The 15,522-nt window shown below is 44.1% G+C and overlaps 1 protein-coding gene across 1 annotated transcript in view; it reads left to right on the top strand.

The window, feature by feature from the left end:
* Positions 1-13,923, top strand: part of DNAH10 (dynein axonemal heavy chain 10) — a 130,368-nt gene extending 116,445 nt beyond the window's left edge. Inside the window, exons 66-79 of the mRNA XM_035097917.3 lie at positions 958-1,062; positions 1,542-1,696; positions 1,963-2,117; positions 2,268-2,451; positions 4,067-4,267; positions 5,666-5,875; positions 6,301-6,396; positions 7,145-7,316; positions 9,557-9,688; positions 11,451-11,662; positions 11,753-11,920; positions 12,300-12,480; positions 12,715-12,860; positions 13,588-13,923. Coding sequence (XP_034953808.1) covers positions 958-1,062; positions 1,542-1,696; positions 1,963-2,117; positions 2,268-2,451; positions 4,067-4,267; positions 5,666-5,875; positions 6,301-6,396; positions 7,145-7,316; positions 9,557-9,688; positions 11,451-11,662; positions 11,753-11,920; positions 12,300-12,480; positions 12,715-12,860; positions 13,588-13,734 — 2,264 coding nt within the window. The 3' untranslated portion in view covers positions 13,735-13,923. The remainder of the gene's footprint in view (positions 1-957; positions 1,063-1,541; positions 1,697-1,962; positions 2,118-2,267; positions 2,452-4,066; positions 4,268-5,665; positions 5,876-6,300; positions 6,397-7,144; positions 7,317-9,556; positions 9,689-11,450; positions 11,663-11,752; positions 11,921-12,299; positions 12,481-12,714; positions 12,861-13,587) is intronic.
* Positions 13,924-15,522: the final 1,599 nt, after the last annotated feature.

Raw genomic sequence — 15,522 nt, 5'->3', positions numbered from 1 at the left:
TCCTCCTCCCTTCAGGTTTCTCTGGTGCAGTGCAAATTCCTTGGCCCTGCACTGTCACCTGAATAATGTGGACTGGTTTTGGGGAGGTATGGCATAAAAATCCTTCCTTAGTGCCCAGGAAAATTTGCGTGATCATCAAGCTTTTCCTGAAAATAGATACCGTAGTGTCATGGTTGGATGATTAGCTCAGCAAACTGATACAGAAAAGGATTCTCCAGGGGTGTAGGCTAAGGACTTTGTGGAGAAGTAGACAATAGCTTGAGAAATGCCAGCCAAAGCAACTAACTGCAAAGTTGTCCTGGCAAGGTTCCATTACATGGGCCCCAATATATGATTGGCCAATCAGGATCCCTTTCTTTGACAGTCATGCAGAGGATTGTATCCAATGTTAGTCCTACTCAGAGTAGGTCCATTGTTTCCAACTTGGGTGCATTGATTTCAGTGGATACAATGGGCTATACAGACACCAGGGGTCTGCTCACATAGTCACTTCTGTAGAATGTGCTTGGCAGCTCTTTAGAATTACAGTTTTCAAAACGGTCCATCTCCATAGAATCCTTTTCTATATCATTTCGTCTGCTGAGGAATTCCTGGGCATCATATGAATTCCCTCTGGGGTATGTTTTAGCATGCACACTCATTTAACATCAGGCTTCCTCACCGTGTCTCTGCATCAGCAAGAGAGTCTATGCGGTGTGAAACTCACCCAGCACTGCTTTTTCTGGTTGTGCATTGTGGAGGCAAGTGTGAACTGATGGGCAAGTGATCTTTCAGCACAGCTCACTGATCTTCTGAGGGAGGATCTCGTAATAAGATTCTAAGGCATCAGTTACCTCATTCCCAGAATTCAGAATGCCTGTGTTCAACCCTTCTGTGTGCTGTCATTTTGTGGATCAGAATCGTAGTACATCTGGGCTTGCATTTAATAATGGAAGCTTATTGAGGTTTCATTCACAGGCCTGTTTGAGAAGCACAAGTTACTCTTCTCCTTTAACATGACAATCAAGATTGAGCAAGCTGATCGCAGAGTTCCTCAGGAAGAGCTGGATTTCTTTTTAAAAGGTACCCAAATACTTCCCAGAACTCAATGCAGATATTGCTGGATGCAAAAGTGTCTTGTTGTCTAGCCAGACTTTTTGTTAATTGTTAATATCATGACTTTTCATCAGTCTTTTTATTTATTCATTGGCTTGGATTTCTGGTCCTTATTTATTATCCATTAGGATGGAAACCATTTTATAAAAACAGATTCTGTTAATGCAGAGGTGAGACTTGACAAAGGTGCAGTTCCATGAGCTTTTGTAGGACCGCCTACATTGTAAAGTCCCTTTCAGTAAGTCTACATAATTGAGAGTACTCTTTCCAGCTATGTGAGGCTCTCCGTTTCAGGTGATTTTTCTCTTTTATGATGGCAGGAAGGTGAACAATTCAATTCTCCAACATATTAATGAAATATATTTGCCATTTGGACGAGTGAATTTCTAAAACCTGACTCTTTATCCATGGATTGTGGTGCTCACGTTTTTCTGTCCTGTTTCAAGGCAATATTTCTTTGGAGAAGAGTGCCCGAAAGAAGCCATGTGCCTGGCTTTCTGATCAAGGCTGGGAGGATGTAATCCGTGTCTCTGAACTGTTCCCGGAAGAATTTGGATCTCTTGCAGCTGATTTGGAGGATAATCCAGATGAGTGGAAAGCTGTGAGCAAGATTTTCCATACTGAATGGTCAACCTTGAGTGTTGCAAATAAGAGCAGGGGGTGGGGCTTCTGTTACTTGTGACTGGCTTTTGAGCAGGCAATACCTGTATTGCCTTCAGGCCAGATTCAGCTGCACCCAAGCTGACCTTTGTGGAAGGGTAGTAGCGGTCATGGAACGATTTTCAGAACCCCTAGTAATTTTCTCCTCCTTTAAGTAGGAAAATCAAATGCTCATGGAGTACTGACTTAACCTCTCATTTTCCCCAGTGGTATGATATCGATGCTCTGGAACAAACCCCATATCCCATGCACTATGGAAGCAGTCTCAGTGACTTCCAAAAATTGCTGCTTTTGCGTTGCTTCCGAGTGGACCGTGTCTATCGCGCAGTGACTGATTATGTTACTGTCACCATGGGTGTGAAGTAAGTGCTGCTCTTTTCCTCCTTTTTTTTTAAAAAAATAGTATGTTACTGTACAAAGTGTGAGCCCTGGGTCATCATCACAACTACCGTAGATAAAGTCCCCATTCCCCATGAATCATTCACTTGTGCTCCCTTTCTTCTCCTCCCCAGATATGTTCAGCCTCCAGTGATCAGCTTTGAAGCCATCTTTGAGCAGAGCACCCCAAATTCACCCATTGTTTTCATTCTAAGTCCTGGCTCTGACCCTGCCAGTGACCTAATGAAACTAGCAGATCGGACAGGTTTTGGAGGGAACCGACTCAAGTTCCTGGCTATGGGACAAGGGCAAGAGAAGGTAAGTTTGATATTAAACCTCAAGTCAGCAGGCTTCCCCTCCTTGGTGCATGTAGGCATCATAGCTGCCAAGTATCCTGTTTTCCCCGGGAAACCCCCGTTTTTACTTACCTTTTCCCGGTGGTCCCTCTGTATCACTTCGTCTCCTGTTTTTCTCCGTTATCTTCTCCTGCCGGTGGCCACTTTTTTCTTTCTGATTTGCCCTTCTATGGGCACCAAAAATGGCCGCCACCGGCTTCAAAAGTCACATCTACGCATGTCCGGAAGTGCGTAGACGGGACTTCCGGTGTCGTCGTTGGCCATTTTTGGTGCCCATAGATGGGCAGAGCGACACCGGAAGTTGCGTCAACGCGCTTCCGGACATGCGTAGAAGCGACTTTTGAAGCCGGCGGTGGCCATATTTGGTGCCCATAGAAGGGCAAAGCAACACCGGAAGTTACGTCGACGCAACGTCCGGTGTCATACGGCTGCTGGTCCCGGATTCTGCAGTCCGGGACTTGGAAGGTAAGCTAGTAGGCATGCTTACTGCATTGGTGGGGTAGGAGTTGGTTAGCTCCTTCCACTTGCTCTAGAGGCAGGGCTAATGCAAATTAAGTTTCTTATTCATGCTGAGGAGGCCCCTCCCAATCTACCTGATCAGAAACAGGGTGCTTCCTCTCCAGTCAGTGCTTTGGAAAGGAATTTTAATGTTCTTGCCAATTAAAGAAAATCTATCCCTTCTTCCCAAGCACTTGCATAATGTACAGTGGTACCTCTACTTACAAATAACTCTACTTACGAATTTTTCTACTTACGAATGGAGCTCCGTCCACCATGTTGGATGTGGTTTAGATAGGATTTTTTCTACATACGAATTTTTAGATAGGGTTGCTTCTACTTACGAATTTTTTCTCCCAATGCATTCCTATGGGATTCGACTTACAAATTTTTTCGACTTACAAATGTGCGTTCGGAACGCATTAAATTCATAAGTAGAGGTACCACTGTATGTGGAAAGAGAGTCTACCATTGCTTTAATACATAGCTGTCAAGTTCTCCCTTTTTTAAAGGGAAATTCCCTTATGCTGAATAGGCTTCCTTGCGAGAAAAGGGAAAACTTGACAGCTATGCTTTAATAAATCAATAGAACTGGTCAGCCAAGTGAGGCCTTGCCTTGATCCAGAGCAAGGGATTCAGAAGCCAGTGCCTTGTCTCTTTCCTCCTGTTGTCTTGCACATTCTCAATCTTCTTGTGCTACCCACTTAATGCTCAAGCACAAATTTGAAAAGCTGGAAGCAAGGCCAGAGAGTTGCATGAGTGTCTTCTGTGTGGACTGAGCCAATTGAACATTGCAGGGGGCTGGAATGGGTGACAGTTGTGGGCCCTCCCAACTTTACAATTTTATGATTATATTGTGGATCAACACACTTCTTGTACGAGCTTTAGTGATCAGGTAGATGTGCTTACTTAAAGCCCAGTTTGACATCTCTTTTAGGTCTGTAAAATGAGTAAACTAGCTTCCTGACAGACTTTCAGAATGGATCTCTCTGTGGAATGAAGTCCTCACCCTTTTGGTTAAGGATTCAGTTTCCTTCTAAAGTAAACCTGCATCTTGACTCAGGTCCTCTCCTTTCCAGGTTGCCCTACAGTTGTTGGAGAATGCTGTGGCCCGGGGCCAGTGGTTAATGTTGCAGAACTGTCATCTCTTGGTGAAGTGGCTGATTGATCTGGAGAAGGCTCTAGAAAGGATTGTTAAGCCACACCCAGATTTCCGCTTGTGGTTGACAACAGACCCTACAAAGGGCTTTCCAATTGGGATCCTCCAGAAATCACTAAAGGTACAAATAAGATGGTGTAACTTCAGGAAGAGGGCTTGATGACCTTCTCTGAATATGGTCTTGTCCTCATGTATCTAAAATCAGATGCTTAAAAGTCAGAGGTAAGAAAACTCCTGGGTTCGTGCCCCAATATTTTATTTGCCTTTCCGTAGGGTTGCTATATGTCCGGAATTTCCCAGACATATCTGGAATACTGCAGTCAGAAGCAGTGACTGAGTGGATATTGGCAAAATGTAAGGGAAAGCCCGGATGTGTCGTTTTTGGCGATTTTCCTTTAAAAATAGCTCAAAAACTTTTCACTATTTGAAATATGGCAATCCTACTGTGTGTGTTGAGGGGAAGGTCCTTGGAATGTGGTGGCCAATCAGCTTAAAATATGCTTGAGTCACCAGTTTTTGTCTCACTTTTCTATATTTGAACAGGTTGGGCTGATGTCTGTGCCAAGCTGTGCCTCCATGTCAGTAGGGCAAATGATTTTATAGGAAGCAGCTGGATGCTTTTATCCTAAGTCTGAGGCATTTATCACAAGCAAGCTGAGCTGATTATTTTTAAATCACAAGCCAGTGAAGCTCCACTAATGATATTTCAACAATGACTTGGTTTCTCCTCCTGTAAATCCCTCATCTAAACCTAATCATATTGCCAGGCAGATGTTGGAGCAGCAGAGTGACTTAAGTAACTTTAACTAGGGCAAACAGAGTGACTTAAGTAACTTTAACTAGGGCAAATTTTCCTCCCAGGCTCCAGTCTCAAAAACAGAGGCAACAGGATTTCAGGAAATACTGTCAGTTCTGGAGGGCCCAGAGCTGTGCACATAGAACACCCATGCTTTGCACATAGAACATTCTGGTCTCCTCCTTCAACAAAAACCTATGGCCTTGGAGAGTCATGTGGACAATACTGGCTAAGATGCAGGGGCAGTCCAGCCTGTATTGCTGCTTGGGGCGAAATGAGCAGTGCTGCCCTGCCCTGCTGTCACCATTGCCCGCCCTGCCCTTGGACCTTAATAAAGGCCCCAGGTAGAGGATGAGTATAAGGCAGTTTCATATACTGTATGGGTTGTGCCCTGCTTCAGGGGTGGATATGATTTCGTAGCTAGGAAGAGGTGACATGGAGAGCTCAAGAATTCAGCTTTAAAGAAACACAGAAAAGCAAACAAATTCTGCAGTCAGACAATTCTCTGCATATTGTCCAAAGGTATATAAATTTAAAGTTAAACTCTCTTGGTTGCAGAATTTGTACATTTGGGGAAGGACTGGGGGATGGAGAATATGGGCACAGTGCACATGCTGCACAGGTAAAGGAAGCCATTAAAAGCACCCTCAGGAAGAGGAGTAGCTCAGTGTCAATTTATCTGGCAAATCTAACTGCAGACCTTCATTTTCTCCAATGCATTAGGTTGTTACAGAGCCACCCAATGGGTTGAAACTGAATATGAGATCCACCTACTTCAAAATCTCTCACGAAGCCCTTGATCAGTGCCCACATCCTGCTTTCAAGGCTTTGGTCTATGTCTTAGCTTTTTTTCATGCCGTGGTTCAGGAGAGGAGGAAGTTTGGCAAGATTGGTTGGAACGTGCCTTATGATTTCAATGAATCTGACTTCCAGGTAAGAAGCTTGTGCAGGCCAGCATCTTCCATGGTAAAAGAATCAATAGCTTCCAGCTCTGCTTCCTTGTTTACATGATAGGTCTCAGTCTTTAAAAGTCTGGTTTATATTCCAAGGGCTATTGCTCATACTGCCCACCTCTTGAATAGGACATAGATTTATATCTCAGAAGGTTAAGGTGGCTCCTGAGGAGCATGACTCCAATTCCTGACTGGTGTGTGCAGGCCTTGCTGTCTCTTCTCTCCCTCTGCTGCAGCCAGGTGGAACAGCTGTTCATAGACAGTTGGGATTTTCCATTTTGTTTTGAGGAAGAAGGCACTGTTGGCTTTGAGTGTGGAATTGCCTGAAACTAAAGCAAGCCAGTGTCTACAAATGTCTAAGCAACAGTAACCTCCTTATTCTGCCCACTGTAATAACTCCCTTAGGTCTGCATGGAGATCCTCAACACATACTTGACAAAAGCATTCCAGCAAAATGATGACAAAATTCCTTGGGGGAGCCTCAAGTATCTCATTGGAGAGGTAAGCAAACATGCCATTGCCAAATTGCTCTGAGCCAGGAAAAAGCTGCCTTATACCAAGCCCATCAAGCACAGCAACATGCTGAAGTCCAGAACTGGAGGGCACCGTGTTGCCTTTTCCAGAGAATTCCCCCCCCCAAAAAAACCCCAAGTCCTGTTGCATGAGGCCCTTTTAACTGGAGGTGCCAAAGTTTGCAATCAATATGCAAAGCAGGTGGAACTCTTATTATAAGAAAGAGAAACCTGATGTAACAGGTACGTAGCTAACTGCATCAGACTAAAATGCTATTTTAAATATGAAGCAAATATGAAGCTTTTACTTCTGGTTCTGTGGCTTTTGTGAGGTAAAGCATTACTCCCTGTCATTAGAGTTTTCCTTGGATCCATGAGAGCTAGCTTTAAAGAAATGAAAAGGGAGAGTAGCAAAAACCTTCAGTAGCACCTTAAAGACCAACTAAGTTTTTATTTTGGTATGAGCTTTCTTCAGATACTTCTGAAGAAGTGTGCATGCACACGAAAGCTCATACCAAAATAAAAACTTAGTTGGTCTTTAAGGTGCTACTGAATGAATTTTTTAATTTTGCTTCGACTCAGACCAACACGGCTACCTACCTGTAACTAGCAAAAACCTGTGAAAGTTTACTGTCTATTGCTAGGAATGACTTAAGGAAATTCAGGTCCAATTGATGGGGAAGCCCCCAAGTTGTTGATAATGGCCTGCCCTAAAGAGTCATCTCATCAAACTCCAGGTGATGTACGGTGGACGGGCCATCGACAGCTTTGATCGGCGCATCCTTACCACCTACATGGATGAGTATCTGGGGGATTTCATATTTGACACCTTCCAACCCTTCCATTTTTTCCATGATGAGGATGTTGACTATAAAATCCCCGAAGGGACTTCCAAAGATGAGTTTGTTGGTAAGCAAAACTTTGTTGCATCTTGACTTCCCAATCTACTTTACTGCCACATCTTAAGTAGCCTTGATCCTCCTATATGTTTTGCATGTTGTAGGTATAGTTATTCGGGGCATGAATAACTATACCAGCCAACCCCTCCTCCAGTCTGGGGAATTGTGGTTGTCATATCAGCCAGCCCTCAGGTCTGCAACTGCTGCTGTTGAATGCCAAGTCAGCCCAGAATAAAATCTCCCTCGTCCATGATCTGATTATGGATGAGGAGGCTGATCTGGCATGTATCACTGAAACCTGGGTGGGTCAACAGGGTGGAGTTGGTCTCACCCAGCTGTGCCCACCTAGGTACTCAGTGCAGCATCAGAGCAGACTCGAGGGTCAGGGAGGGGGAGTTGCTGTGGTCTATAGATTTTCTCTCTATCTCCAGGCTCTCTGTCCAGTTGGGGCCGAATCTAGAATGTGTGTTCCTGCTGTTGGGCAATTGGGACAGATTAGGGATTCTGCTGGTTTACCGCCCAGCAGCCTCCCTGCCTGAGCTATTAGGAAGATCCACCCTCAGAGGCTGATGGATCCAGTGGGATTCCAAATGGCTTTGTGGGGTTTTCCAGCTGATATGACTGGCGCCCCTGTTGAAGCCCTGGCCAACCTCTGATTTGGGCACAGAAACTGCTTGGGTCACCCTTTATGATGACCTCTGTTGAGAGACAGACAAGGGAAACATGTCCCTGTTAATTCTTCTCGACCTCTCAGTGGCTTTCGATACCATCAACCATGGTATGCTTCTGGAGCGGCTGTCTGAACTAGGGGTGGGTGGCACTGCTTTGCGGTGGGTGGTTCCAGTCCTACTTGGATGGTCATTCCCAGAGGGGGTTGCTTGGGGAATGCTTTTCAGCCTATTTGAACCTTCAGTGTGGGGTTCCGCAGGGCTCAATCCTATCCCCTATGTTGTTTAACATCTACATGAATCTAGAGGTTTGGAGTACATTGTCAGCAGTATGCATCTGCTGGTGAGGCAGTGGAAGTGCTGGACCAGTGTCTTGCCTCAGTAATGGACTGGATGAGAGCCAACAAACTGAAACTCAATCCACATAAGACTGGGGCACTGTTAGTGGGTGCTTCCCTAGACCAGATGTGGGAGATCGCCTGCTCTTGATGGGGTTACACTTCCTTTGAAGGAAGCAGGTTCGCAGCTTGGGGGTCCTCCTGGATCCTTTGATTTCGCCCAAGGCTCAGGTGGCCTCAGTGGCCCAGAGTGGCTTCTATCAGCTTCGGCTGGTGGCCCAACTACGCCCCTATCTGGACAGGGATAGCCTAACTACAGTTGTCTATGCTCTGGTAACCTCAAGGTTAGATTGCTGCAATGTGTTATATGTAGGGCTGCCTCCGAAGATAGTTTGGAAACTTCAGCTAGTGCAGAATTCAGCGGCTAGGTTGCTCACTAGAGCAAGACAGTTTGAGCATACAGTATTACACTGATCCTTGTCCGACTGCACTGGCTACCAATTAGTTTCTGGGCCCAATTCAAAGTGCTGGCTTTGACCTGTAAAGCCTTAAATGGCTCAGGACCACAATACCTCAAGGACCGCCTCTTTCCATATGAACCTACCCAGACCCTAAGATCATCTTCTGAGGGGCACTTCTTGTGTGCCTCCTCCTCGAGAGGTCTGGAAGGTGGCAACACGAGAATGGGTGTTCTCTGTGGTGGCTCCCTGTCTGAACGTTCCTTTTTAACCAGGCCTTTGGTTGATTTGATTGACATCCTATGCCCTTTTAAAATGTGGGTTTTTTGGGGGAGGGGGTATTGGGTTGTTGTTTTTATTTTGATTATATATTTTGTGGTTTCATATTCTGATTTTGTTCTGTGAACCGCCCTGAATCCTCCGGTTATGGGGCGGTATATTAAATAAGTAAGTAAGTAATTTGCTGGCTGAGTACAGGTGAATGACCTTTAATTTCACATTGCTTCAGAAGCATTCTGTTAAGGTTCTCCTTTAGCATCCCTGTTCCTTCCATCTTTTGTCCCTGCTCCTATTTTTTCCATTAATTGCTACTAGTTACCTAAACTATGAAAAAACAGTGACATCAGAATCTTATACTATATGTTAAAAGCACCACAGGAGGCAAAAATCATGCACAAATTTTAGAGGATGAATGTTCTTTAGTTTACAGGTGTGAACCTGACTTCCACATCTTTCATTATTCCACTCCCTTCAATTCCCCCCACCTTTTGTACCTCCATTTTACAGAAGAAATAGAGTCACTTCCACTTGCTAACACTCCAGAGGTATTTGGCCTACATCCAAATGCTGAAATTGGATACTATACACAGGCAGCTCGGGACATGTGGTCACATCTTTTGGAGCTGCAGCCTCAAACAGGTATGACTCTTGCCCAGTTAGAACTATGTAGTGATGAAAGAAACAAAAGATTTAGGACTAGACCTCAACTCCATTGAGGACATCAGTGAAATGGAGAGGAGGGACCCTAGCCAGTGTGGAGCACCTGCTTTGCATGAAGATCATCCCAGGTCCAATCCTGCTAAAAGGATCAAGTAACAATGGATGGGAAAGGAAGGGACCACAGAGAGCTGATCCCAGTCACAATCCTGGGCTAGGTGGAAGAATAATTCTCCATTCATTAAACTATAGCTATCCTTGTTTTCTGACAGAATTTAACTTTGAAGGCCTGATACTAAAGAATCATTCACAAAATCACCGACCCATATTTTGCAGATGCTTGTTATGTATAGCTCAGTAACATTTCCATTCATCCACAAGGACACACCCATTCTTCTGCAATTTGCATTGTGTGAGTGCCTGGAGGCGGTTGGAGGATGGATGGCCGCTAACAGATTGAGGCTGAATCCTGACAAGACAGAAGTACTGTTTGTGGGGGACAGGAGGCGGGCAGGTGTGGAGGACTCCCTGGTCCTGAATGGGGTAACTGTGCCCCTGAAGGACCAGGTGTGCAGCCTGGGAGTCATTTTGGACTCACAGCTGTCCATGGAGGCGCAGGTTAATTCTGTGTCCAGGGCAGCTGTCTACCAGCTCCATCTGGTACGCAGGCTGAGACCCTACCTGCCTGCAGACTGTCTCGCCAGTGGTGCATGCTCTAGTTATCTCTCGCTTGGACTACTGCAATGCGCTCTACGTGGGGCTACCTTTGAAGGTGACCCGGAAACTACAACTAATCCAGAATGCGGCAGCTAGACTGGTGACTGGGAGCGGCCGCCGAGACCACATAACACCGGTCTTGAAATATCTCCATTGGCTCCCAGTACGTTTCCGAGCACAATTCAAAGTGTTGGTGCTGGCCTTTAAAGCCCTAAACGGCCTCGGTCCAGTATACCTGAAGGAGTGTCTCCACCCCATCATTCTGCCCAGACACTGAGGTCCAGCACCCGAGGGCCTTCTGGCGGTTCTCTCGTTGCAAGAAGCCAAGTTGCAGGGAACTAGGCAGAGGGCCTTCTCGGTAGTGGCGCCGCCCTGTGGAATGCCCTCCCATCTGATGTCAAAGAGAACAACAACTACCAGACTTTTAGAAGACATCTGAAGGCAGCCCTGTTTAGGGAGGCTTTTAATGTTTAATAGATTACTGTATTTCATTTTTCTGTTGGAGGCTGCCCAGAGTGGCTGGGGAAACCCAGCCAGATGGGCTGGGTATAAATAATAATAATAATAATAATAAATTATTATTATTATTATTATTATTATTGTTATTATTATTGCATTCCAAAATGTGTTTAGAGAGGAGATTCTAATCCAGTGGGAAACTGTTTCGATTAGTCAAAACAGAGGAGTCAGGTTCACTACAAATGTCAGATGATTTTAGATCTGTTTAGAGTTAGACCTATTTTTCTGTCATGGCTCCCCAGCCCACAACCTGGAGTTCTAGGAAATGTAGATTTGTGAGATGACAGCCTGTTTACATGGACACTAAAATGATTAAAGGAAGTTGTAGGGTGATTAATCAGTTAGCTGTATTTGTGAGCATCTACAGGTGAATAAAATTGGGCACCAAGAAACTGTTTATTAATAAAAGCCTGGTAGTCAATAACTGTGCCATAGTGCTATATAGTCCTCATGCAGACTGGTGGCCAATGTAGATAGTTCTAATAACTCTCCACTTAATAAATTTTAGGTGAAACTGGTGCAGGGATAAGTCGAGATGAATATATTGGCCAGGTTGCTAAGGACATAGAAAACAAAATGCCCCAGATCTTTGACATTGATCAGATAAGAAAGGGTTTTGGACTGGAAATTTCACCGACAACAGTGGTGCTGCTACAGGAACTGGAGCGCTTTAATAAGCTCATAATTCGCATGACAAGGTCACTGGCGGAACTGCAAAGAGTAAGCAAAACTGTTTGGATTTTAAAAAAATTGTCCCCACCCCTTGGATAGAGATATGTAACCAGGATTCTCTGGCAATTCCCTCACCAGGCTTTGGCTGGGGAGGTTGGAATGAGCAATGAATTGGATGATGTGGCCCGTGCTCTCTTTAACGGGCAAATCCCAAGCATATGGAGAAAGCTGGCCCCAGATACCCTGAAGACACTTGGCAACTGGATGATTTATTTTAAGAATAGGTTTCTCCAGTACACATCATGGGTAAGTGAAAGTTCAAAATGTCCTTTAATTGGGGAGGGATTATAGCTCAGTGGCAGAGCCAATGCTTTGCTTCAGTCCCTGGCATTTCCAGATGGATCTGGCAGCAGCCAATAGGAAAGATCCTTCTCTGCTCGAGACCCTGGGCAGGTGCTGCCAGTCACAGGAGACCAAGTCTGATCTGGTGTGTAAGGCAGCTTTTGGTAATCCTCTTGTGCATTATTTCCTGTCTGTGTGGGACACTAAGGCCACAATCCAACCCCAGGCTAGATGCTCTTAAAGCCACTGAACTCAGGAGCTGCCCTAAACAGAGCTGCGTTGGATTGTAGCCATGGTAATTCAACTTGGGAAAGATTCAGTTAACATACATTTCTGCTTTCAGGTTGAGGAGAGCGAACCAAGCGTCATGTGGTTATCGGGACTGCATATCCCTGAGTCGTACCTCACTGCACTTGTTCAAGCAACCTGCAGGAAGAACGGCTGGCCTCTGGACCGCTCCACCTTGTATACTCAAGTGACTAAGTACAGGACTGCAGATGAAGTCACAGAGCGTCCTGGACAGGGTAGGTTGGAACTTGGAAATGGACTGTTGGTATATTAATAGGGTTGAGTCTGCAAGGATTGCTTGCTGCCTTTTCATGGTTCTTTGTTTAAAGGAAGAAACTGACACACCTCTTCTCCATAGAAAACTTCTAATGAAAGTTTCTTAATGGTTAAATACCTAGGGCTTTATTAGATCATCTATTTGAAGTCTCAAAACATGGAGCATTGAACAATGTCTTTCTGGTCTTCACCAGGATGCTTTGTTTCTGGCCTGTACCTGGAAGGAGCTGACTGGGACCTTGAAAATAGCTGCCTCATCAAGAGTAAGCCCAAAGTGCTGGTTGTTGACTTACCTATTCTGAAGATAATCCCCATCGAGGCTCATCGTCTCAAGCTACAGGTACAAGCTGCCAAGAGCAGCTCTTAAATCTTTATTTAAACTGCAAACTACTTGGGATGAGCTGGTTCAGAGAAGCTTCCCTCCTACACAGATTTGGTCTTTTGTTTCCATACTAATGCTGGCTGCCACACCATTTTAGATAGGATTCCAGGGGCAGATTTTGCAATGCTTTCCCTCTCTCAACCCCACCATTAGGAAATTCAGTAACTGGAATATAGCCACCCTTGTATTGCAGTTTGCATTTCAACATTGCTAAGTGTACTAAGAAAATTAAAGACAAGCCTCTATTATATTTCCCCCACTCAAGTTCCCTTGTAATTAATAATAATAATTATTATTTTATTATTTATGCCCCGCCTATCTGTCTAGGTTTCCCCAGCCACTCTGGGCAGCTTCCAGCAAAATATAAAAACATCAAACATTAAAAACTGCCTTCAGAAAGGGCTGCCTTCAGATGTGTTCTTGAAGTTGTATAGTTCTTAATCTCCTTGACATCTGACGGGAGGGCACTACCGCCGAAAAGGCCCTTTCATTTCCCCCTACCTTGCAATTATAAAAGCAGTCACTCACTGTCCTCTCATATACTTAGTATACTGCTCTGCAGAGCACAGAATCAGTTTTGCCTAGTGGTCAGCAATATTTATTTTTATAATATGCCTTTAGCAACTAGAGCAAATAGAATGTGTGTATGTGTGTATAGTAACACTTTGACTTTGTTTCTCTCTAGAACACTTTACGGACTCCAGTGTATACAACATCTATGCGGAGGAACGCGATGGGCGTTGGCTTGGTCTTTGAAGCTGATCTTTATACCACAAGACATATTTCTCACTGGGTACTTCAAGGGGTTTGCCTCACACTGAATGCTGATTAGTGGCCAGATGCAAAGGCTACACATTCTGTTGGTGAGAGACGATACAGAAAAAAACTGGAATCTTCTTGCTTCCAGCTGCTGAAGATATGTACTGTAGATTTGTTTAAAACTAATTTTTGAGTAGGATTCCTTACATTTTATATATTGCAACTTGTTTGAAAATAAACCTTTCTTTGGTGTTTGTGATTAGCCAGCAGGTGTACCGTAAATACTTTGATTTCATTGTTTATTCTTCAGCCAGCCTTCCTCACATTCAATGCTGTTTAAGACCCCCAGTGAAACCATACAAGAACTACTATTTAATTGGTTTGCACTATTGTAAGAAAGGTTAAGAGCAATTTTAATTTCACAGTGTACTTTTCTTAGCATCTTAGAATGGATGCTTGTCATCAGCATTGGACACATGAATAACTGGGAGATATAGGTAAGTAAGGGATCCAAACCAGTGGTATCTTGTCAAAAGCATATGCTTCCTTTAACATTTTCCAGGAAGAGCTTTAATGTTTACTTAAAAGAAAAATCCCAACATGAAAAGGAATATCAAAAGCAAACATATGGGTTAAAATATTCCAGAAAAGCAACATAAATATAGCGTAGGAAAAGGGGGCTGGCAGATATTACAGGACACTTCGATAAAGGGCTGGTAGTTAGGAACATATGCTAAGGGGCTGCTGCACTTGCAGAGCTCTAAGATGCATGCGCAGCTTTCTCCAGAAATGAGGCCCTCTAGATGCATGAGGGTGAGAGTAGACAGTGGCACATACAGGAGTTCCCATTGCAAATATTTATTTTCAGATTTTTCTAGGGGTGTGTGCAAAATATCAGTCTGAAACAGAGTTTAAGAAATAGATTTTGGAAGAGGAGGAGGAATTGGTCATTTCAAAAATTTCTGTCTTTTTGAAACTAGCTCCATTTAGCAATATTGCTATGCAGTCTTAGGTTGAAGTAATAAGCACTTTTCAGTAGGTTAGCATAAGGCAGCGATGGGGAACTTGTGGCTCTTTAGATGATGCTGGACTACAACTCCCATCATCCTCCACCACTGGTTATGTTGGCTGAAGCCAATGGGAAGCTGTTGTCCACAGCATCTGGAAGGTCACAGGTTCACCATTCGTATCGTAAGGGCTAGATTTTCAGTTAAAGGCACATTTTAAATGAGGAACATTTTGAAAATGTTATTTGCTGGTACCAGCTGTAGCTTTCCATCTTTGCCATATAGTTTACAAAGTTAGTTTTAGGCTTCTGGTAGAGTAGCCTTTAAAAAAAATACCACCACCAGAAACTGGTGCTTCTGGTCTGTGCCTTCCAGGAGGTGACTTTTTACCATTAAGATTACAATGGAAAACAAATTTCATACGCCCCCCAATAGACTTGTGATTATTTTATAAACTTAAATAGGGGGTGGAAATTTTAAAATGATAGGCAAAGATACAATCACCATAAGATTGAAAAGTGAGTCTTTCTTGTTATGGCTGTAAAGCGGCAAGCTGCACTTCTGATTGGGCACAACCAAAATGGGAGAATCTTCCATTGAAAAGGTAAGGACCTCTTCAGCTATGCAAACTGCTCAAGTTGTACAAGTTTCTATCTGGGAGGCACACGGGCAGGAGGAGAAGCCTGGCCTGTGGGAGTACATTGCATTTCCATAGTTTAAAAGATGCACAGCTTTATTCTCTACTAAGCAGAAACCATAAAACCTAAATAATAATAAATAATAATAATTTATTATTTATACCCCGCCCATCTGGCTGGGTTTCCCCAGCCACTCTGGGAGGCTTCCAACAGAAA

Source organism: Zootoca vivipara, chromosome 16 (genome assembly GCF_965207765.1).
Source record: "Zootoca vivipara chromosome 16, rZooViv2.hap1.1, whole genome shotgun sequence".
Lineage (NCBI taxonomy): Eukaryota > Metazoa > Chordata > Lepidosauria > Squamata > Lacertidae > Zootoca > Zootoca vivipara.
The sequence above is the reverse complement of the archived record's forward strand: the minus strand, read 5'-3'. Positions and strand labels throughout refer to the sequence as shown.